The 21,454-nt window shown below is 62.0% G+C and overlaps 2 protein-coding genes across 2 annotated transcripts in view; both read right to left on the bottom strand.

The window, feature by feature from the left end:
- Positions 1-12,958, bottom strand: part of CACTIN (cactin, spliceosome C complex subunit) — a 17,158-nt gene extending 4,200 nt beyond the window's left edge. The window contains exons 1-10 of the mRNA XM_011372710.2: positions 12,722-12,958; positions 9,971-10,448; positions 7,283-7,378; positions 6,681-6,826; positions 5,821-5,983; positions 5,620-5,734; positions 2,355-2,547; positions 1,474-1,596; positions 1,079-1,368; positions 4-487 (exon numbers count right to left, since the gene is read on the bottom strand). Coding sequence (XP_011371012.1) covers positions 4-487; positions 1,079-1,368; positions 1,474-1,596; positions 2,355-2,547; positions 5,620-5,734; positions 5,821-5,983; positions 6,681-6,826; positions 7,283-7,378; positions 9,971-10,448; positions 12,722-12,900 — 2,267 coding nt within the window. The 5' untranslated portion in view covers positions 12,901-12,958. The remainder of the gene's footprint in view (positions 1-3; positions 488-1,078; positions 1,369-1,473; positions 1,597-2,354; positions 2,548-5,619; positions 5,735-5,820; positions 5,984-6,680; positions 6,827-7,282; positions 7,379-9,970; positions 10,449-12,721) is intronic.
- Positions 12,959-17,554: 4,596 nt separating this feature from the next.
- The window catches only part of PIP5K1C (phosphatidylinositol-4-phosphate 5-kinase type 1 gamma), a 20,703-nt gene continuing 16,803 nt past the window's right edge, over positions 17,555-21,454 (bottom strand). Inside the window, exons 14-17 of the mRNA XM_023538116.1 lie at positions 21,114-21,201; positions 20,861-21,010; positions 17,963-18,582; positions 17,555-17,697 (exon numbers count right to left, since the gene is read on the bottom strand). Coding sequence (XP_023393884.1) covers positions 17,695-17,697; positions 17,963-18,582; positions 20,861-21,010; positions 21,114-21,201 — 861 coding nt within the window. The 3' untranslated portion in view covers positions 17,555-17,694. The remainder of the gene's footprint in view (positions 17,698-17,962; positions 18,583-20,860; positions 21,011-21,113; positions 21,202-21,454) is intronic.

The raw sequence follows: 21,454 nt of genomic DNA on the forward strand, positions 1-21,454 counted from the left end.
CGCCGGTAGCGGTAGCGCTTGAAGTGGAACCAGAGCTGGAAGATGCCGTTGGCGAACTGGCAGCGGAAGCCGTGGCGGTGCGAGTACTCCCACTCGCGGTTGACGATCTTGAAGGCGATGTCCTCGTAGGGCGGCCCCGCGTGGAAGCGCAGGGTGGCGAAGTCCTTGTTGTCGGGGCAGGCCTCCAGGAAGTACTCGGGCGTGGAGCGCTTGTCGATGAGGTCGGGGTAGAAGATGTTGAACTTGTAGCCCTGCACGATCTTGGGCGGCGGGTTGTCAAAGTCATAGTGCGTCTGGTTGTACTTGTTCCACTCGAAGCCCGTGTGCACGCGGTTGAAGAAGCGCGGCTTGCGCGGCCGGTACTTGTCAGCCCACAGGTAGGCCTTGCCCGTCAGTGGCATCTCCACGCTGAACTGGGCCTCGTCCTGGCCCATGCCCTCCTTGGCCCGCCGGAAGAAGATGTCCTCCGCGCTCTCGCTCGCGTCGCCTGCGGACAGGGCGGATGTCACAGGGACAGAGGCTCCGCTGAGCCTCAGTCTCCCGGCCTGTCCCACCCACCAGGCCGCTCACAGAAGACCTGGGGCTTGGGGGCAAGGCACCAGGAGGGGGAGGCCCCAGCCCTCCACGTGACACTTGCCCTGGCCATCTATGCTCATTGTGCTCCTCGGGCACCCGACACCATGTATCCCCTGCTGAGTGGCCAGGCAGCCGGGGGATGAGAGAGCCGCAGGGGGACCCCAGGCAGGGGCCTTTCTGAGGCCACTTCTGCAGACCCAGGATGAAGGGCCCAAGGAGGCCGAGGTACCCGTTGGTGAGCAGCAGAATGAGCTCACAGCAGGGCTGGACACAGGAAGTAAAACCACCACCTTGTCCTTCAGGCCAGCAGATCGCTGTCCCCAAATGAACGAATAGTTAAGAGTCCACCATCAACATCCCCTGCCCCACTGCCCCAGCAACCTCCTGCCCCGCCCCTCGCACTAGCCCCGCCCCCCACCACTACATGCACACCCCTGGCCTGGTTTGCCCCGCCCCTTGTGCTGGCCCCACCCTCCCCAGCCGTGCCCACGGCTGTACACACCGGTGACCTGAAGCTGCTGCCTGGACAGCTGCAGGCGCTGCAGATCCTCGTCAGGTTCCAGCACGTGCGCGTCCAGCGGCAGCTCATGGGCGGAGAGCAGCCGGGGGCTGTACTTGCCGGCGTCGTAGTCGTCCAGGCTCTGCTGGATCAGGTCCTCCTCCATGAGCACCGCTTCCCCCTCGGCCTCCGCCTCCCCTTCTGCAGGCGCAGCCCCGTCTGCCTCAGGCTCGGGGGAGCCACCCTCGGAGGACGGCCCGGGAGGGGTTGGAGCCGGGTCCTCGGGCTCCAGGCTGCAGGAGAGAAGGCTGGGCTGGGTGGGTGGCGTGTGGCTGCCCCAGCCCTCCAGAGGTGGGTGGGCCCCCCAGTGGGGAAGGGGACTTCCAGGCTGGGCCCACCTGTGGCCAGGAGACGGGGGCTCTTGCTTGAGGATGGGGAACAGCGGCTCGCTCTCCACACCCTGCTCCTGCTTCAGCTTGTAGAGCTTCTGCCGCAGGACGTCCTGGTGCCGCTCGCGGAGCCTGGAACGTGGGTCTGGTGGTCACCCCAACTGGGGGAGGGCCCTGCTCCCCCCCAGGTTTTCTCATGACCCCACCCCCCACTTCGCTGCAAGAACACAGAGGTTTAGAGAGCGCTAAGTAGGTACACACAGGTTGAGACCTCAGCCCAGTGTATGACAGTCCAGATTAAAGGCTTTAGCCATGAGGAAAAAGGGGGACTCGGGGTCACAGACCCTGGACAATTGTTCCCTTGCCGGGTGGGCTTGGTCCGTGTACCAGGGCATTCACATGCGGCGTGACCTAATGGCCAGACTGGGCGGAACTGGCCGTGGAGCAAGCGGGGGGAGAGTCAGGGGCGAGGACACAGCCAGCGCAGACAGGCGCTGTGTTTACACGGCAGTGCCAAGCACGCCGAGAATCCGTACACAGGCTGTGGGGCTGGCGGAAGGCAGGGACAGGCGGCCTGAGGGCTTCCTGTGATGCCTGCTGACCCCACGGGAAACAAAGGCCAAATACTCAGTACAGGTCAAAGAGCAGGAAGGCCACTGCGGGAGGCCCTGCCTGACTCCCAGGGCCCCTAACCCCAGATGGGGGGATGGGAGCATAGCAGGGGCCTTCTGGCTGGGGCCTGGGCCTGTGGCCCCCAATGTTATTTGTAGCCAGTCCCGCCCACTGGGCCCAGTGGAGATGGCTCCCATCCCCTGGGCAAGATCCTGAGAGGGATGAGGTGCACACAGGACAGCGCCCGGTTGAGGTGACGAAGGCGCGCGCCCGCTCACCTGGCACGCGCCATGTGGGCACGCAGCTGCTGCAGCAGGCTCTCCCAGTAGCCCATGTCCAAGTTGGGGCCCCCAGCCCGAATCTTGCCCTCGATGCCCTGGAAGATGACCTGCAGCTGGCTGTACGTCTTCCCCTTGAAGACCGACTGCACGTCGGAGCTGACTGAGGCGTTGACGCCCTCTCGCCGCTCGCCTGCGGTGGGGAAGGTGTGTGTGCGCATGGCCCGGGGCTGATGCCACCTACCCTGCCCCAGATCCCGTGGAGGAGCCAGGAGGGTTCACCTGGCAGCCAGACTGCTGGAATTGAGGTGCTGCTCTGCTAGTCCCAGCTGTGTGACCTTGGGCAACTGGCTCGCCCTCTCTGGGCCTCGGGTTTCCCCTCTGTGGCCCAACGAGACCACGGATGTGAGCGCCGGGCTCTGCCTGGCGTGGAGAACGCTCAACACAGTGGGAGGGCTGCTGGTTTCCCAAGTGCCATGTGAAGTCCTGACCCCGCGCTGAGACAAACACACCCCTCCGTCCTGCAGGGGAGTCTGTCCCAGCACCTAACGCAGGTTGGGGGCCCAGGTACGTGTCCCTTTCCTCTAGACCGAGAAGCCACCGAGGACAGGCCAACGCTGCCCTACACTATATGCTTGAGCACAGGAGCCTCGCTCGCGCTCCTCACGATGCCCTGCCCGCCCCAGAGCCTTGGCACGTCTGCTGCTCACCAGCAGCAGCTCCCATGCTCAGTGCTCAGCGAGAACGTCCCTTCTCCTGTTCCCAGCCTCCCTGACGCCCAGGTTGCTTGCCTGGCTGCCCGCCTGTGCGGCCCTCTCTAGGGCAGGCCCTCCCCGGGCTTCTGGCCGCTGTACCCCCAGCACGGGGCTGGGCCTGGGTGGAGACCACGCACAGCTGCCGGGTGGATGACGGGTGGGCGACCAGCTTGCGCTCCCTGCTAGAGAGCGGGTTTCAAAGACCCCTGCCACCACACACACGGTCACAGCTGATCAGAGAGGGTCGAGAGGGGCCCGAGTCCCTGCAGCCAACCAACCTGAGACCTTGGCATCTAGAGCCTCAGGCCCTTCGCTGGGCACCGGAGTGGCCCTAGGCAGCACTGGACTCAGTGGCCAACCCACAGGCCAGCAGCCTGGACCCAATCTGTGACAGGTGCAGAAACAGTGCAGGACCAAAACCAAATTCTGCGACAACTCACACCCCAGGCCAAGCAGGACCACGTCATGCGCTCGCTTACAGATGGAGCCACTGGTGAAAGCACACAACCCAGCTGCTCACTGGCGCCTCCCCCAGACACTGGCGCTGCCAGGGCACGTTTAAAGGGAGCCGGGTCCCAGGCATGGACGCCGCCCGAACGGCCTCTGACAGGGCCTGCTAGACTGTGCGAGGGACAGAGACTGTCCGTCAAAATGAGCAGAGCACTCTAGGGCAGCAGGCAGCGCCGTGGAAAGAGGGGCCGCTGGGGAGGGCGCAGGGGCATCTGGGGACCCGCTTCCTCCTGCACGTGCTGTGTTCAGTCAGAACTTCCCAGGGGAAGGGAAGGAGGGAGCGGGGTGGGAAGGAGCCCAGCGGAATGAAGATGACAGCGCCCGGCAGGTCTCCAGGAACGGTGCGGTCAAGGGCTCTCCACTACCTTCTCTTAGAGATGTTGCAGAAATAACGCTCAGCTCCAAGGACACCTGGAGCCACTCAGGACCCCTGCTGTAGCACGTGAGGGGGTACAGCAGACAGAGAAGGGGTAGGAAGTACCAGAAAAGGGACCGCTAGAGAAGACTGTGAACTTGGCACCCAGGGGCTTTGGAGGCTGGCAGGGATGTCCCCTCAGCCAGTGGGGCCGGGGTCTTCTGCCTCTGAAGGACATACCCAGCCTCGCTGCCACCAGCCAGAGGGAAAGCAGCATTTCCCAGCAGGCAGGACGTTAAAGAACTGCTCGCCTTTCTTCAGGATGCGCCCCACTGAGACAAGGGCACAAATCAAAAAAAAGGAGACGTGGGGTCCTAGAAAGAGGCACTCCCTCACTGGAAAGAGTAAAAGGAGCCCCTGGAGGTGGCAGACAAAGGGCCTGGGGACAAGGGAAAGGAAGCCTGATGGCTTCCTGATGTGTCTGAGCACCTCCAAGTCTCGGCTGAAGGCCGGGATTGGAGGTGGACCGTCACTGTCACGCGCACAGATGCTATTTCAAGTGTTTGACATGACACTATTTACCCATTTCTCTCCACCTAGACCTCCTGGCAGAATTTTATCATCCTCACGTGACAAAAGGGACAACTAGGCTCCCAGGAGGCAGCCGACCAGCTGAAGTCGCTGAACTGTTTGGCAGCCTGGATTTGCACCCAGAGCCAAGCTCACGAGGGTCACTCTTCACATCGGCCCCGCGGTGCCCTTCTAAGCAGTTCTATACCCAGCCCCATGGCTACCAAAGGAGACTTCGGGACACACATTTCCGATGACAGAGTTTCCCTTCCTGTCTCCGGAAGCGACAGTGGGACGCGCCTTGTTAAGGAGAGAGCAGCAAAACTCCATTTACAGAAGTAAAGGATGTTCGTTCTTTTTCTAAGAGGAAGGAAACCGTTCTGACCCACATCTGGGCAGCAAACGTCACACGGGCCAGGGAGAGAGAAGGCACGTGTCCTTGGCCTCCAGAAGTGGGCGATGAAGGAAGGAGCTTAGCGTCAGGGACACGACACACCACAGGTGGGCCTGCTGCAGCTGGGCATGAGCTTTCCAAGCAGGGCTTCTCAACTAGGACGACTCTGCCCCCGAGGGCGCGTGGCCCCATCTGGGGATAGCTGCCTGTTACACTGGGGTGCTCCCAGCATCGAGTGGGTGGGGGCGGGGACACTGCTCAGCAGTGCAGAACTCAGGACGGCCCCACAAGCGTGACCTGGCCCAGGGCCCATGGAGCCGAGCACAAGAACTCTGGCTCTGGAGCGCATCTCCTGAGCAATTCTCCCCCACACAGAGCCTCGGGAGGAAACGTGAAGCCTGAACAAAACAGCCCTGCAGCGCCCTGAGCTTCTAGCCCCCACGTACAGGGAGCCCCGCCCCCTGTGGAGAGCCCCAGGCCCAGGACCTGCTGCCCGGCGCTGCCCCCTGGTGGCTCTCGGCGGCCTCCAGAGAGCTGTGGGGAGCCTAGAGGGGGAAACTGAGGCCTGCAGAGCTGCCGAGGCTTCCCGTGGAACCACTGGCCCTTGGCGGCTCCCACCAACCCAAACACGCATCCTTGTGTCTTTCTGGTCACCAGCCTGGGGTTGGAGCCCGCCGTTACCTGGCCCCTTGCCCGAGGCCTCCAGCTTGCGGAGCTTGGCGATCTCGTCCTCCGTGATGATGGTCATGTCGCGCCAGAAGTCCACGTTCTTGCCCTGCTCGAGTTCCATGTACACCTGGGGGCCGGGGTGCAGAGGAGAGGGGTGACGGGACATCCAGGGGACGTCCTGGTATGGCTGGCGGGGCAATGGCAGGGCAGTACCTGGATATCCTCCAGCAGGTCCTCCATGTCGGCCACCGTGAGGCCATTGAGGAAGGTGTAAGGCTCGTGCATCTCCACAGCCAGGTCGTCGTCCTCGGCGCTGATGTACTTGGCCAACAGGTCAATGGGCTTGGCCCGCCCATCCCGGATGCGGATCTTGGAGCTGCAGGGGGAGGGCGGTGGTGTCAGAGCCGAGGGTGTGCCCGCCCTCCTGACCCTGCCCACAGGGGATACTAGTGTGGGAGCCGGGGGAGGAGCCGGCCTGAAGGGGAGCTGGTGAGGGAGCCTTTCCGGAAGAGGCGTCAGGTTGGGGCAGGCCGGGTGAGCCAGATGCGGAGGCCCCGGAAAGGGCAGGGACAAGAGCGAGTGTGGGCTCTGAAAAGCAGTGAGAGCAGAGCCCGAGGGTGGGGACCGAGGGAGGGCCACCTCCTGTTAGGGGGTGGGCGGCCCAGGCTGGAAGGTGCAGAGCCTCAGTGCTGTGCCCTCGGGGACACGTGACAGAGGCCAACCCTAGTCTGACCCGAGGGAGCCTCCAGACTAGGCAGGTCTGAGCCCTGGGCCAGGACAGGTGCAGCCGGTGGGCAGGAGACAGGGTGTGCACCAGCGACAGCTCTGCGCACAAAGTGGGGGCTGGCGCCAGAGAGGGGACTGAGGAGAGTCCTCCCGAAGAGGCGGCAGGCAGAGATCCAAAGGGCAAAGGGCAGCAGCCAGGGCAGTGGGTTCCAGGGAGTGTGAACAGCAAGTGCAAAGGCCCTGCGGCAGACCCGGGTTCCACGGGTTTGGGTCCAGAAGCAGGCTGGAAGCGGACGGAGGAAGCACGTGGTGTGGGCGGGCCCTGTGCCCCCTACTCGCCCGCGCACCGCAGCTTGGCCTGCTGGAGGTGGAAGTTGTCCTCCTGCTCCTCCCAGGTCTTGAAGTGCTCGGCCTCCTTCTCCCGCTGCAGCATCTCCAGCTCCTGCTCACGCATGGCCTTCTCGCGCTCCCGCTCCAGCCGCAGCTGCTTCACCTGGGGGCGCAGGGGGAGGATGAAGGCGGGACAGCTGGACGATGAGGGTCCCCTGGAGTTGGGGGTGGGATTATAACCCAGGCCTGGCCACGGCCCACCAGCCCTGGACACAGGATTGGTCCAGGGCTGCCTGAGGTTTCGGACGGACCACGGGCAGGAGGGACCCCCTTTCTACTGGAGACCCAGCAGCCTGGAGTTGGAGGGACCATTTCCGCTACCCTGAGAGGGACATCTGGGAGTGAAGCCTAGAGGCCAGCAGAGCCGAAGTGGAGAGAAACAGCTCGCTGCAGACACTGCCTGAGTCCCTGGATCCAGCAGTGCCTGAAGTCAGGCTCTCTGGAACTTTCTCCCTAAGCCAATCAGGGCCTGTTTGGTTCAAGCCGGGGTGAACCAGCCCTGGGGCCCTGGTGAGGGAAGGCCTCCTGACCCCGTGAGGGCGGGCCCAGGGCGCCCTACCTTCTGCAGCTCCAGCCGATTGTCCTCCTGGATCCTCTTGTTCCGCTCCTTCAGCTCCTTCTCCTCCAGGTGGCTGATCCCCTTCTTCTCCAGGGCCTACAGGTCAACCACACGCCTGCTGAAGCTGCCTCCCCACGCTGCCCACCCCGGCGACACCCAGCAGGGAGCTTCGGCACACTGGCTGTGGGGATGACCAGGCCGCGGCATCTGCTTTGCTGAGAGGCCCGGCCACACCTTACCACCTCCCACTAGAAGACGTGGCCCCCCCATGCCTACAGAACTGACTCGATATACTCCCAGCTTATGGAGCCCCCTCTACCACGAGCAAGACGCGTGCTGAGACAGAGGCCACGGCCAGCTCCGCGGGGCTCACAGGAGCCTCACTTGGGACCCAGTGGCTCTCCTCACGCAGAAGCCTGGCCGCACCGGCTGCGTGGTGTCCTCGCCCTCAGCAGCTGAGAGCCCGGCTGCCTGGGGGCAGGCACAGGGCGGACAGGAACGGCGACTGAACGAGAGGGAGACTCTGCTGGCACGCTTGCCCGGGGTCACCACCGTGGCAATGATGGTCCTGAGCTCGTAGATCCTCGCGGAGCCATTAGCTCAGTGAGAGGCTCCTCCCTGTGTCCTCACCTGCGCTTGGGACCCCTCAGACCTTCTGACATCACCGCACACTTGTGGCCTGAGCTGGGCACCAAGCCCCCAATGTCCTGGCTGTCACCTACCCTGGGGTCCGAGGCATGTTCAAGGACCCCCTCTACCTGGAAGAATGCGCCTCCTGGCGTGGGGCCACTGCTTGACACTCGTGCTACTCCTTGGCCTCCCCAACCCTGGCCAGGGTCATGGCCACACAATTATGGGCGACTGCATTTCCCACTCTAGGGCAGCCCAGAACGACAGCTGGCACAGGTGGGGACCTGCTTCAAACCCCAGCCATGCCATTCACAAGGAGGGTGATCTTGGGCAGCAGCTCAGTGGCCCGACATTGACAAGGCTGCAGCGAGCGCCTGCCAGCGTTCAACACGACTGCCCACCCTACCAGCCCAGCTGCCCCGAGGACGGGGACAAGATGCGCGATGCCAGCCAAACTGCTGGCCCATCTAGTGCCCTCCCTGGACTAGAGAGGCCTCAGAGGCCGACCTTGGGTCCACCCCCAACCAGTGTATCACAGTGGGGGGGGCCGATGAAAATTTCTGGTGGGGTGACTCCCTGAGGCTGGGCAGGGCACTGCGAAGGGCTGGTCAGGGACACGTCTGAACACGCGTGTGCCCACACCACAAACTACGGAAGCTCGTTCACGCGCATTCCCTGAGCGCCCGCCGTGCGTCAGGCTCCGGAATCGGCTTGCCTGTGGGGCTCACAGTCTGGCAGGACCGACACGGCGTGAGTCGAGTGGGCGTTCAGTCGCCCCTTTGCGAGGAGACCATTCGGGCCTGCTCACTGCACTACAACTGCTCGCTGAACTACAACCGCTCACTGAACTACGACCACTCACTGAACTACAACCACTCACTGAACTACAACCGCTGCCGCAACCCGACAGCGAGCGCCTTCGTCCTCGCCGCCTCGGACTTCGCTAACACGTTTACGGTCCGTGTGCCCCTTGAGACTGCTGGCCCTCACGGCAGGGGTCTGTCTGTCTGGCTCGTGGGCCCACACACGATACACGTTAGCAAAGTGCTGGGAAGGGAGAGGCGGGCCCGTATGGACCAAGGGGGCAGGAGGGCCTGTCAGAAGGGGGAAGACGTCAGCTGAGATCTGAACGAGAAAGAGCCAGCCACGGGGGGCGGGGCCCTGAGGTGAGTGGGCCAGGTGTGTTCGAGACAAAGGCAAAAAAGCGAGCCTGGAGTGTGTGACGAGCAGGAGACGCCCCGGCCTCCGCCTGCCCGCTTGCCCTCAGCCTCCCCCACAGCCGACAGACGCCGTGTCGGGTGGCACTGTCCCCCAAAAGTTATGTCCACGTAACAACACCCAAATCTCGTGGATGGAAATAGGGTCTCTGCAGATGGCATTGACTAAGATGAGGTCACACGAGATTAGGCCTGATCCTAATCCAATGACGGTGACCTTACAGGGAGGACATTTGGACACAGAGAGAGAAGACGGCCGTGTGCCAACAGAGGCAAAAGACTGGAGCAACGCAGCCCCAAGCCCAGGTTGTTGGCACCACCAGAAGCTGGAGAGGCAGGAAGGACCCTCCCCCGGGGCCCCCGGAAGAAGCGCGGCCCTCCCGACACCCCGGTTTCAGACTTCCAGCCTCCAGAACTGCAAGAGAAATTCTGCTGTCTTCACCCGCATGCCCGAGGCCATAGCTGCATGCAAGTGATCGATGTGTGATTTTCATCTCAAGGAAGATGACAGTTTGAGCTGACGGAGCATCTCTAACTGTGGGACCGCACCTTGGGTGTATGCCGCTAAGAACCTGTTCTCCAGCCACGCTGACGTTAGGCTGGTCTGGAGGCAAAGCGTGCCTGAAGTGGTGTGTGTGTGTGTGTGCACATGCATGTAAGATAAACTCTTCGTGGCAAAGTGCAGTCTGGAAACGTGTGCCCTGAGTGCTGAATAGCGTCTCCTGAAACAAAAATTATAGAAAGCACATAAAACAGAAACGAAGAGAAAGGCAGGAAGGATCTGCAAAGCACACAAACGCAGAACCAAGCGGCAGGTGCCGCGCGGCTGAGACGGGCTCACCTTGTTCCAGATGAAGGTGCCCAGGAGGTTGTTGTCGCCGAAGGGGTTGTCCGTGTTGGTGTAGCCCATGTACTCCTCGCCCCAGCCCATCTTCTCCCGCTTCTTCCGCTCCTTGGCCTCCTTCTTCGCCAGCCGCCGCGCCCGCTTCTCCTCGGGCGTCTCGAAGGCCTTCATCAGCTCCTCCTGCTGCTTCCGCTCCTCACGCAGCCGCAGCCGCTCCTGCAAGCTCTGCTGGCTCAGGGCCTCGGCCACCTCTTGCGAGTTCTGGGAGGGGTCTGCTGACGCCGAGCTGGACGTGGAGGAGCCGGGGGACCAGGAGCGCGTCCACCGCCGGCGGGCCCGATGGGCCCAGTGGCCCCGCTGCTGCTCGTTGCCCGAGTCTGACTGAGAGGAACGGTCCCGGGAGCGCCATCGGGGTGGTCGGGGGCTCCGGCTCTGCCGCCTCTGCCGCTGCCACTGGCCCTCCTCCGAATCGGACCTGAGGTCGGAATCACAAAGAACTGCTTGTTGCCGGCTGGTTGGTCAGACGCTTAGTGAGCGTCTGCTTTTGTTCTGGGGGTATAGCAGTGACCAAAACAGTGATAGTCCCTGCCTTCACAGGGCTCACATCAACGAGTAAACACAGTGTGGTACTGGAGCCGCAAAGAATAATGACATAGCATTAGGGGAGAGAGAGAGTCAGAGAGAGTCTCCCCAAGGCAGTAACCCTGGCTGCACACAGTGTGGTACTGGAGCCGCAAAGAATAATGACATAGCATTAGGGGAGAGAGAGAGTCAGAGAGAGTCTCCCCAAGGCAGTAACCCTGGCTGCAAAGAATAATGACATAGCATTAGGGGAGAGAGAGAGTCAGAGAGAGTCTCCCCAAGGCAGTAACCCTGGAGGAAGTGGAGAAGGGAGCTATGGGGAGATCTAGAGGGAGGGTGATCCAGGCAGAGGGCATAGCGAGAGCAAATGCCCTGGGGCAGGAATTTTCTTGGCATGTTCGAAGAACAGTGAGGAGTCCTGTGTGGCTGGAACAGAGACAGCAAGGGGGAAGGGGGCGGCTGAGGGCAGGGAGGTGTGCTGGGGCAGGCTGGTGCAGGAACTATACGTGTGTGAACCAGAGAAGCCGATCTGTCCGAGGCGTCAAACGAGGGCTTACAAGGGAAGGTGGTGTTTCAACTGGTCCTACAGCATGGGCAGGAGTGAACGAGAGTAAAACCCACAGTGATAAAGACCCAGGGAAGGGCACTGGGAGCAAAGAAGGGAATGAGCAAGCCCCTGGGGATGGATTCTTCGGGGTCTGGAGGCCAAACATGGAGAGGACCAACCAAATCTGTCTGTAGTTTGTTAAATGTTCCACCTATTAAGCTCAAGTCAAAAAATCTAAACTATGAAAATTAATTATTCTGGATCTCGTGAACATGGACTACAAAATTCATCAAATTTTCATAAACATTAATTACACATTGAGTGGCTGATCCCTGTGAATAATTCAAATGCTAGGAAACAGTAAACAAAAAAATACAAAGATGACGATATTGCTATACGCAAGCCAAAGCTAAAATATCAACACTGGGGCCTCAATCCTGGGTCAGCAAACTTTTCCTGTGAAAAAACAGCTCTGCCACTACAGTGCAAAAGCAGCATGGACCAGCGGTATGTAAACAAATGGGCGTGGCTGTGTTCAAATACAATTTTATTTCTGGACACCAAAATTTGAAGTTTATATGATTTCTACATGTCATAAAATATTCTTTTGGTTATTTTTTTTTTTTCATTTCAAAATGTAAAAACTATTCCTGGTCACAGGCTGCAGTTGGCCAAGCCCTAGTTTAAACCACCTCTTCATTATTTCTGTTCTGCTACTTCGTATCTTCCTGAAATTCCTGGATGGCAACAATCTTACCAGACTCAAAAGGAAAAGCCACCTTCTCAGCCTCCAGGGCGAGCAGCTGTGTCTGACTACAGTCGCTCTGGCCATGGTGTGAACAGGCTGGAGGGATGGAAGACAATGCACGTCTGGAGAGGCCCGATGAAATCTCGAGGACACAGATGAGCCAACTTGGGCCACAGTGGCATAGAGACTGGCTTGAGCATCACAGCCTGTTAGGGGCTGAGCCAGCACTGGGACCCAGGTCTGAGAATCAGTCCCCGTCACTGTGCTGGTTCCTTTGAGCTGGCCAGGTGCACCCTCTCCATAAGAAAAGGACTGTGGCCATGGGGAAGCTGAGACCCAGGTCCTAAGAGTCAACTGAGTCCTGCCGCCTGTACTCAATAGTTCTTCCCTCTTACACGCACCTCCAATAGCAAGTGTTGTCACCTCTACTTCCTGAAATCTCACTCGAATCGACCCACTCTCCCACTATGCCTCCCCCACAGCCACCCTGTCCTGGAGGCCACCGCCGTCTGTTGCCTTGGACAACTGCAACATCCTTCTCCTCCCTGGTGTCACTTCTGCCCACCCCGTTAGTCAGTCCCTTTTCCACGCGAAAGCCAGAGGAAGTTCTGCAACGTCAGTCATCCCACGTCCCTCCGAATAATGGCCGAACCCTTCGCCGCGGTACAGAACACTACACGACCTGGTCTGCCGCCTCCCCTCCCACCTCCTCTCCTACTCTCCTCCGCCCCGCTGTCCGTCCAACCACCCGGTGCCCCGCCTGGAGTGCCCCCGCTTTCCTTTCGCTGCCTGGCGTCTCCCTTTCCAGGAAGCCCTCCCTGACTAACTCGGGGGTCTCCCAGCTCCCCGAAGGCAGGAGTCGAGTCCGTACCTGCGCTCCCGGCTCCGCCGCCTTCGCCTGCGTCTCCCCTCGTCATCCCGGCGCCGGCGGCTTCGCCGACCGTGGCTCCCGCTCCGACTCCGACTCCGACTCCGGCTCCGGCTCCGGCTCCGCTGTCTGCGGCCCCTGCGACCCGCCGACCGCGAGCGCGAGCGTGTGCCGCGACCCATCGGCTGGGACGGTGGCGGCGGCGCCGACACGAATATCCGGGGCCTGCGCCGGGGGCCTTCGTCGGCCGTGGCGCGCGCCGGCTTGTCCCGTCCGCGCCTGAGCCAGGAGCTAGGAACCCAGCCCGCGTCCCCACCCCGCGCGGGCTCGGGCGGCCCGTAACCTCCCGCGTCCTACAGACGTGGGCCGCATGGTGGACTCCAGCCCGACCGTGGCCCCCAGGGTGGGGGATCCCCCTTCAGGCAGTTCCAGGGGCAGCGCCATGTGGGTCCTCGTGCCTCAGGAGACCCGAGAGGCCGTGGGCGGAGCAAGGACGAACCAGGAACTGCGATTGGGGCGGGGCCTCGCGGAGGCGGGGCCAAGGAAGAGGCGGGGCATGGGGCCGGGGCGGGGCATGGGGCCGGGGCGGGGCCGAGGGGAGCCCGGTCTGGGGAGCGAGGTACCGGGCCCATTGTGCGCCGGGAAGCCCCGAGGTCGTAGGTTCCAGCCTATGTATTTTAGGGATTAAGCCTTTTTTTTTTCCTTTTAACTTGAATGACTCCCTGAGTTCCCCATCAACCCATTTTATAGATGGCGAAACTGAGGCTCAGAGAGGGAAAGTCATTTTAACACTCGCCTCCCCTGACCCCGAAGAGGCAGAGTGGAGCAGCGATCGAGCTTTGTTCCCGGAGTGCTGGATGCCAGCTTTATACGCTCTGCTTCAGCTTGGTGCCAAGGCGCGGGGTGGGGGTGGGGGGCAGAGGGAGTCTTTCAAAGAACACCATCTCCCCACACCCTGATGACAACCCTGCTTATCGTGGGATTGTCCCAGGGATGGGATGGCCCTACACGTGAATCGGGCCTGGCCCAGGGATCTTCTAAATGCAGATGCCTTCGTGAACGTCTGTATTAATCTTTGTTCAAAGGAAGCACCGCCCAGACCATTATAAGTGAGCCCTGCCGTTCTGCATCTCCACTGATTTCAAACTGGGTTGCCAAGGGTCAAGATCTGACTTTCAGAAACACAGGGTTTCTAAACTTGGGAGTCTGGAGGAAATATTTTCCCCTTAAAAGGGGTCCGTGCATTACTCAATTTGAGCCACACTTGGCAGACGGAATACAAACTTTGGGGAGTGTTTGTCCCTTTGAGTTGGGCCGCACTGATGTCAGAAGCTTTTAAAAGCTTCTCATGCCGAACTGGAACCCGAAGGAGGCCATGGCTATTTAGGCATTTGGGTCCTGTTTTCACTTTCAAGTCTCATGAAAGTTTCATTTTGTTTTCGTGCAAAGCCGGGCCTCGAACTCCTAACCAGACCAGAGAGGCAAAGACAGGAAAAGAGGCGGCTGAGTTTATTACCCGATTTATTAGAGATCTCTCCAACGTAAAAAGGGAGGGGTGGGGATGGGGTCTAGGTCTGCATACAAGTGTTATGGGACCAGCAGTGGCTGCACGGTTACAGAGGCGCCCACAAGAGGCTGCGCTCCAGATTGTCACACACCAGACCTCGGGGGCTGAGCACGTGGGACCCCCCCCCCCCGGTGAGAATTAAGACACACAAGGTTTGCAGTTTTCATTGTTTCGAAATCAGTTCGGCCGTAAAAACGAGGCTGGGGTGGGGACCGAGGGGCTGCGGCAATAGTACCATGGCAAGAGACCCCACCGGGGACGGGAGTATTGCACTGAGCCAGGTGGTGGAGGAGGGGGGTGGGTGAGAGGAGGCTGGCAGAGGGACTCATGGAAGATTCTACCTTGTCAGTCTCAGGAAATGCCTTTTGTTTTTACAGTACAGCAAGTCAGACGTGACCCACGTTCTCAGCGATGGCGGCCATCAGAGATGAGCCAGGAGGGAAATGGGGCAATTTACAGATTTCCATCCTGGGGGGACAGGGTGACAGCTGGGTGGGTCCAGGGCCTTCTTGGCCGGGGGTTTGGGGAAGGCCATGAGTCCACTACACATTATAAATAAGGTCTTGCCTCCCGCCCCGCCCCCGCCCCCCTGGAAAAAAATAAACAAGTGCCTCACACTGGCACGGTCCTGGGGCCACTCCAGCATTGAGGTGACCATTCTCTGAAAAGGAACGACGACTGCAACACGAATTGGGTCTCCAAAGGCGTCTTCATGACTTAACATGAAAACAGAAATGTCACATCCAGGAGGTTTGCGAATTTCTCCTACAGCATCCAACTGGCGCACTTGTTCCGTGATTCACTCTGGAGAGCCTGAGGGGCCCAGCAGGGCCTGAGGACCTGCCGGGGCCATGCAGGTGGCCCCCCTACACGCTGCTATAGCTCCAGGTGTCCAAGGGTGCCGTGGACGCAGTGTCCACTGCTCCAAGGCTGCCTGCTGCTCTGCTCATCCCCACTGGGGCTCACGATGTCTCTGGTACCTGGCCTCTGGGGGCCTGGGTAGAAACCCTTACACTGGCATTTGAGTGACACAGCTGTCCCCATTTAGTCCTTGAGGTCTGAAACATACCTTCAGAGCTCCGTCTTCTCAACCTGCCTGCCCCCCTGGTGGGACAGGTCAGGGGCTGACTGGTGACTTGTGGCACTTGGCCAGGATGCCTGCAGTTGTCTGAACTCCAGGTGTGTTTACTCCCCGGGCAGGAGGAAGAGGACGCTGTCTTGCCTCTCGTTGGGGACACCCGCAGGCTTGTTCTGATGGCTCCTCTGAGGGTCCCCTTCCCTAGGCCGCGTGGAATGTCCCCAGCGACCCTGCTCAGAACCAGGGTGCTGCCATCCTGAGGGGAGGGACCCTAGGGCACAGCCTGGCTCTCCAAAGAGGAGCTGATAACAGCCAGGCCCACAGATTCCTTCCAGCAGGCCACGTGAGCAGGGACGAGGAGGGATCCAACCGCGTCCCAGGAAGGAGCAATAGCGTGTGTAGCTTGCGACGGACTCAAAAAGTGAGATCCCTGGACGGGTGGCTCTCCGGCTGTCTTGGGCTTCACCAGGGGGGCAAGGGCTGGGGGAAAACTCCTCCAGAAGGTACAGCATCCACTCTGAGCTGGCTCCCAGTTCCTCCCTCGAGGGGCTGAACTGCTGGGGTCTGCAGAGCAGGCAGGTGGCCATCACCGACATTCCAGCTCTCGGGAGGTGGGAGTGAGTCTGTGAGGGCAGGAGAGACCCTGCAAAGCTGTCGGCTCCAGCAGTCCCCTCTGGACACAGCAGGGTACCTGGCAGCTGCTCTGTGGGGCTCTGGGACCAGGAGTGGCTGCCCTGCTGAAGGTGACAAATCAAAAAAGTCTGTCATGATCTTCTTCTCCGTCCTTTAATCGGCATAGGCATTGCCATCACTTAACAACAGAAGAGGCTGCCTGCCCCAGCCGGGGGAGCATTTGCTTGACATGGCCTGTCCCTCCAGGCCGTGTGGCCTGCCCATGGCGGGCTGGGAGTCCCGTAGCTGAAGGACCAGACACCTGCTGTCAGAGTCAGACGTTTTGGGGAAAGCCTGCTTTGAAGGGGGCTCCCAGTTCCTCCCTCGAGGGGCTGAACTGCTGGGGTCTGCAGAGCAGGCAGGTGGCCATCACCGACATTCCAGCTCTCGGGAGGTGGGAGTGAGTCTGTGAGGGCAGGAGAGACCCTGCAAAGCTGTCGGCTCCAGCAGTCCCCTCTGGACACAGCAGGGTACCTGGCAGCTGCTCTGTGGGGCTCTGGGACCAGGAGTGGCTGCCCTGCTGAAGGTGACAAATCAAAAAAGTCTGTCATGATCTTCTTCTCCGTCCTTTAATCGGCATAGGCATTGCCATCACTTAACAACAGAAGAGGCTGCCTGCCCCAGCCGGGGGAGCGTTTGCTTGACATGGCCTGTCCCTCCAGGCCGTGTGGCCTGCCCATGGCAGGCTGGGAGTCCCGTGGCTGAAGGACCAGACACCTGCTGTCAGAGTCAGACGTTTTGGGGAAAGCCTGCTTTGAAGGGGAGGTCCCCCGTTATTTGGGCCCTGTCTTCTCAACACTGAGGGGTCCTTGTGGAGGAGAGAGATGGCCACGGCCCTGAGCTCCGCTGAGAGGGGTGTCCACGTTTGGGTCATTACCTGGCCGCTCCTGCTCCCAGGTCGCCTGGGAGGCGGGGGCAGTGCGGCGGTGGCTGGGAAACAGACAGTGAGAGACGAGGGGTCAGCAAGGTGGAGAGCCACTCCTGCTCCCAGGTCGCCTGGGAGGCGGGGGCAGTGCGGCGGTGGCTGGGAAACAGACAGTGAGAGACGAGGGGTCAGCAAGATGGAGAGCCACCCCCAGGCCACTGATCAGCCTCCCGCAAGGACAGGTGTCTGGCGCATGGCCCAAAAGCCTGAGCCCAGAGCGGCTGCAGGTGTGGGGAGCCGGTGGCCCTTCCCTCTGAGCCGCTCCGTCCACGATGGAGGGAGGCGGGGCGGAGTGGCTGGGGCGCAGGTCCCAGAGCCAACGGGCCTTGTTCCCTCAGCAAGACACATGCGAGCACAGCAAAGAACCGAAAAGTGCACGGGATGGAGCTGCTTCTTTCTCCATTGTGTGTTTTTTTTTTCCCCGTTTTCTTTTTCTAAAAAATCACACGTGAGCTGCTGTCTGTGCAAAGAGGAAGGACCCAAAATAAAGACATGATTGGACACTCAGGAAGGTTCACAGTATCGAAGGCGCAGGTCGTTGACGGCGCTGGGGCCGTCACTCTGCCGCCCACCGGAGCACCAGCGACCGTCAGAGGGGAGGGCGTGGGCATGCGAGGTCCAGCGCGGCCGGGCGGCGTCTCCCGTGTCCCGGGCCGAGCTGGGCGGGCAGCGCCTCCAGGAAGTGGCCAGGGTGGCAGCGGGCGCTGCGCTCAGGGTGGGTGACTGCGTGGCGATTACTGCGGAAGGCAAGAGGGTGAGTGAGGGCGCAACGGGCAGGGTCTGGCCCCCTACCCCTGGGCCTCCGCGGCAGCGCCTGGCCCCAAGGCTAATGCCCCGGGCCAGGGACCCTAAGCGCCGTGAGGGCTGGACACAGGCCCGAAGACTCCTCACGGGCCATTTCGCAGGGGGAGCCGAGACCTGCCCTCCCGCCCCAGACATCATCTCCCCATCTGTCCTCGGGGCGTCTGGAGGGCCGGGCTGGCGGGCCGTGGGCGCACTTACTGTGTCGCTCTCGCCGTCGGAGGCTGGGTGGGCCTGCGTGCTATAGTGGAGCGGGGAGTACACCCAGCTCCTCTCGTCGGCGGGCTGGAGGGCGGGCGGGCGGCGCGTGCAGGAGGGCGCAGAAGAGCGGGCGCGAGGCGGCACGAGAGAGGGAGGAGGAAGGAAGACACAGAAATAAAAGAGGCGGACCCGGACGCGGATGACGGGCGGGCAGCGCGCCCCGGCTGCCCTCTCCCTGGCAGGGGTCTGCCCCCAACCTGGGGGGCCCCGAGCCGGGGGCGGGGCCGAGTGGCTGCAGCGGTGGGGAGGGCAGCAGCAAGCGGTGAGTGCGGCAGGTGGCCGGGCGCAGCAGGAGCAGAAGGAGGGAGGCGGGGGCTCGGTGTGCTCTGCCTCCTCTGCCCCCCATGGAGCTGGAGGCCCGTCTGGGCCCAGCGGCACCCCGATCTTGGATCTTGCCTGCCACGTGGGCTCCAGGGGGTGCAGGCTGGTGGTGGCGGGAAGCTGGTCTTCTCCCAGCTGTCTGGGGAGGGGTCCCCATGTGTCAGGCTGGGGGGGATGTCGCACATCCCTGCCAGGTCTGCTGCCATCCTGAGAACTTCTCTGGGACCTGAGACCTCGTCAGGGCTCCGTGGCCACCTTCTCCTCTCTTCCTTCTCTTTCCCGGAAGCCCCGCCCCCTGGCCTTCAATGCTCGAGGCCTGAGGGCGCCTACCCCTGCTTGGCCTCTGCTGGGAGCAGCATGCCTGAGCCGGCACCTGCCTGACCATGTCCGCCTGGGTGTCCCAGGGCCCCCAAACCCATCGCAGCCACAGACAAAAGCCACGAGACCCGAACCTTCTGCTCTCAGTGTCGGCCAGGGCCACCTGCTGCTTCTGCCCCTCTCTGTGCCCGCTCAAGCCCAACCTTCCTGCAGCTCTTGCTGTGACACCTCCCTCACAGGACAGCCCCCCGAGCTCACGTGAGCTACTCAGGCTGCTGGACACTGTGGGCCACTCATTAAGGCCGTGCTGCCTGGTCCGGAGCCACGTATCCCGGGAGGCCTGTGCCCATTTGCCGACTGGCACAAAGGCGCGTGGGGCAGCAAGGTGAGACCCCGGCACAGGCCGTGCATGTCCTTTAGACTGTCACGGTGCAACAAACACCCGGCCAGCAGTGGCGGCTTGATCTGCCTCCCCCGTCCCCCTGGGAGCCACTCCTGCCCAGGGCCCAGCAAAGGGTGGCCACGGCAGGTGCTCGATGTTGGGGTAGCTGGCCTGCTGGGGCTCAGGGTGTAGAATGAGCAGGTCCCTACAGGAGCCCTGCAGTGAGCTGGGCCTCGGGGAGGAAGAGACTCAGAAACCGGCGATGACCCCACTAAAGTCAGCTGAAGGCACGTCCTCCCACAGGCCGGCCTGAGGGTCCCTCCCGCTGCTGGTCCAGCTGTCCTCTCCTCCCATCCAGCCCCCACGCTTCCGTTTCCGCTGCACCCCTGCCAAGAAGCCCTTTCCTCTTCCTCTGCACACCCCACACGTCTTTCAAAGTCTGGGTCAACCCCCTCCAGGACCCTGTGCAACCTGCTGCCCCGGAGGCCCCAGCTGCTGGATCGTGGACCACCTCGGGAAGACAGAGAGTGGCAGGAGGGGCTGGGGACATGGTCTCCACTCCTCGGGGCGGCCCGGCAGCGCCCAGCACGCAGCGACTTGCAGAGGGTCTTGTTGGGGCCGGAGGTGAGCCTCCAAGGGCCATCTTCAGAGAGCAGAAACTCTGGCCTCAGCGCCTCACCGGGCCTGCCTGCCTGTGCTGTCTGGCTTTGGGCAGGTCACTTGCTCTCTCTGGGCCCCTCTGCGTGAGTCATGACAATGACAGGATTGATGTGGCCGTCACTACACGACATCCACGTGGCATCCCGAGCACGCTGAGGGGACAAGTGATTACTACACATGGCTGCCTGGGGGTCTGGATGTAGACTTTGCCTAAACCATGTGCTTTCATGGGCTCCCCGCGGAGCCAAGGCCTCAGCTTCTCCATCTGTGAAACGGGTAGAGACATCGACTCCTCTCTCCTGCAGCTAACAGCACAGCTTTGCAGTCCCTCACTGACCTGTGTGGCTGTCCCCATGAGAGGGGCAGATGCCCCTTGGGTAGCCGTTAGCAGCAAGGTCTAAATGAGTGAGAAGTGTCCGCCCAACTGGTCCCTGGCCCGGGAGGGCTGGGACGAGGGGCAGAGGCAGCCCGGGGCTCGGGGTCAGATGCAGACCCCGCCATGTCCAGGCCCCCTCAGCCTGGGCAGCACACCTGCGGGCCGCTGAGGCCCACCTCCCAGGGGATGAAGCAACCTCACTGCGAGACACACAGCACGGTGACCTGCACAACTGCCCTCGGCTGCTGTGATCATTTTCCCCAGGTCCCTTCTCAGAGGAAGAGGGACGGACAGGCCCTGAGGCTCCCGCCTGTCCCAGGTGGCGGGGCGGGGGCTGGGCTCCCTGGAGGCCTGCTGTGGTCACTTACAGTCCCCGAGGAGCTCAGCGTCACGGCCCGCAGTCGGCGATGCCGGGGAGAGTAAATCCAGTACCTCCCATCTGTGAACTGGGCGGGCCGGGCGGGCGGAGGAGGCAAAGAGAGGACAGGATGAGGCGACAGGAATCCAGGGTGCTCGGGCCAGGCAGGGCAGGTGGGGAGGTGCTGGGGGCGGTGAGCTGATGGCCGAGCAGGAGGAGGGTTTGGGGTGGCGGGGTCACACTGTGGCCACTGCCTTCTCTGCTGCATGTGTGGCATGGCCACCCACTCAGGACACGGCCTGGCCGCCTCATACACTGACTCAGAGGACAGAACCTAAACCAAGCCCCCAGGAACGGGGCGACGACGGCGGGTGGCCGGACGCACAGGGTTTGCCGGCTCTGGGCCTGGCGGGGACCCGCGACCCGGCAGCGCAGGCTCAGGATGGCGGGCGCTGGTGGCCGTGAAGCAGCGACGGTGGCGTTGGGGCAGGCTCGCCCGAACGGCCCTGAGGCCTGGGAGCATGGGGGCCGGCACCAGGACCAGGGTGGTGGGCAGGCCCCAGCTCACCATCCCTGCGGGGCAGAGCCATAGATGAAGGTCTGGGAACGGGGCGGCACCTGGGCTGCAGTGTCTGGCCCTCCTGTTGCAACTGGGGCCATCTGACCCCTGACCCACTGTCGGGGTCCCTGGACTGGATCTGGCAGGATCCCTGGCCACCCAGCACCCAGCTCACCCAGGCTCCCGGCTCATCCAGCCCATCTGCCTATGGGAGATGCAGGAGGGCAGGCAGCCTCTGGTGCCGGGAGGAACTGCGGGCCCCAGCACAGGGCCCCTTCCCGCTCTGATGACCCTGCTTGTCCAGCAGCAGCATGTCTCCGTGGCCAGTGAAGGTGACAGCATGCGGCTCACCTGCCTCTTGCTGCAGTCCTCTGTCCCCCGGAGAATGGAGCCCACCGGCCACACCCACCACCCAAGAGAAAAAGACCCTCTGCATTTCCAGCCACCCTGGCCAGCCC

The sequence above is a fragment of the Pteropus vampyrus genome, unplaced genomic scaffold (assembly GCF_000151845.1).
Source record: "Pteropus vampyrus isolate Shadow unplaced genomic scaffold, Pvam_2.0 Scaffold212, whole genome shotgun sequence".
NCBI lineage: Eukaryota > Metazoa > Chordata > Mammalia > Chiroptera > Pteropodidae > Pteropus > Pteropus vampyrus.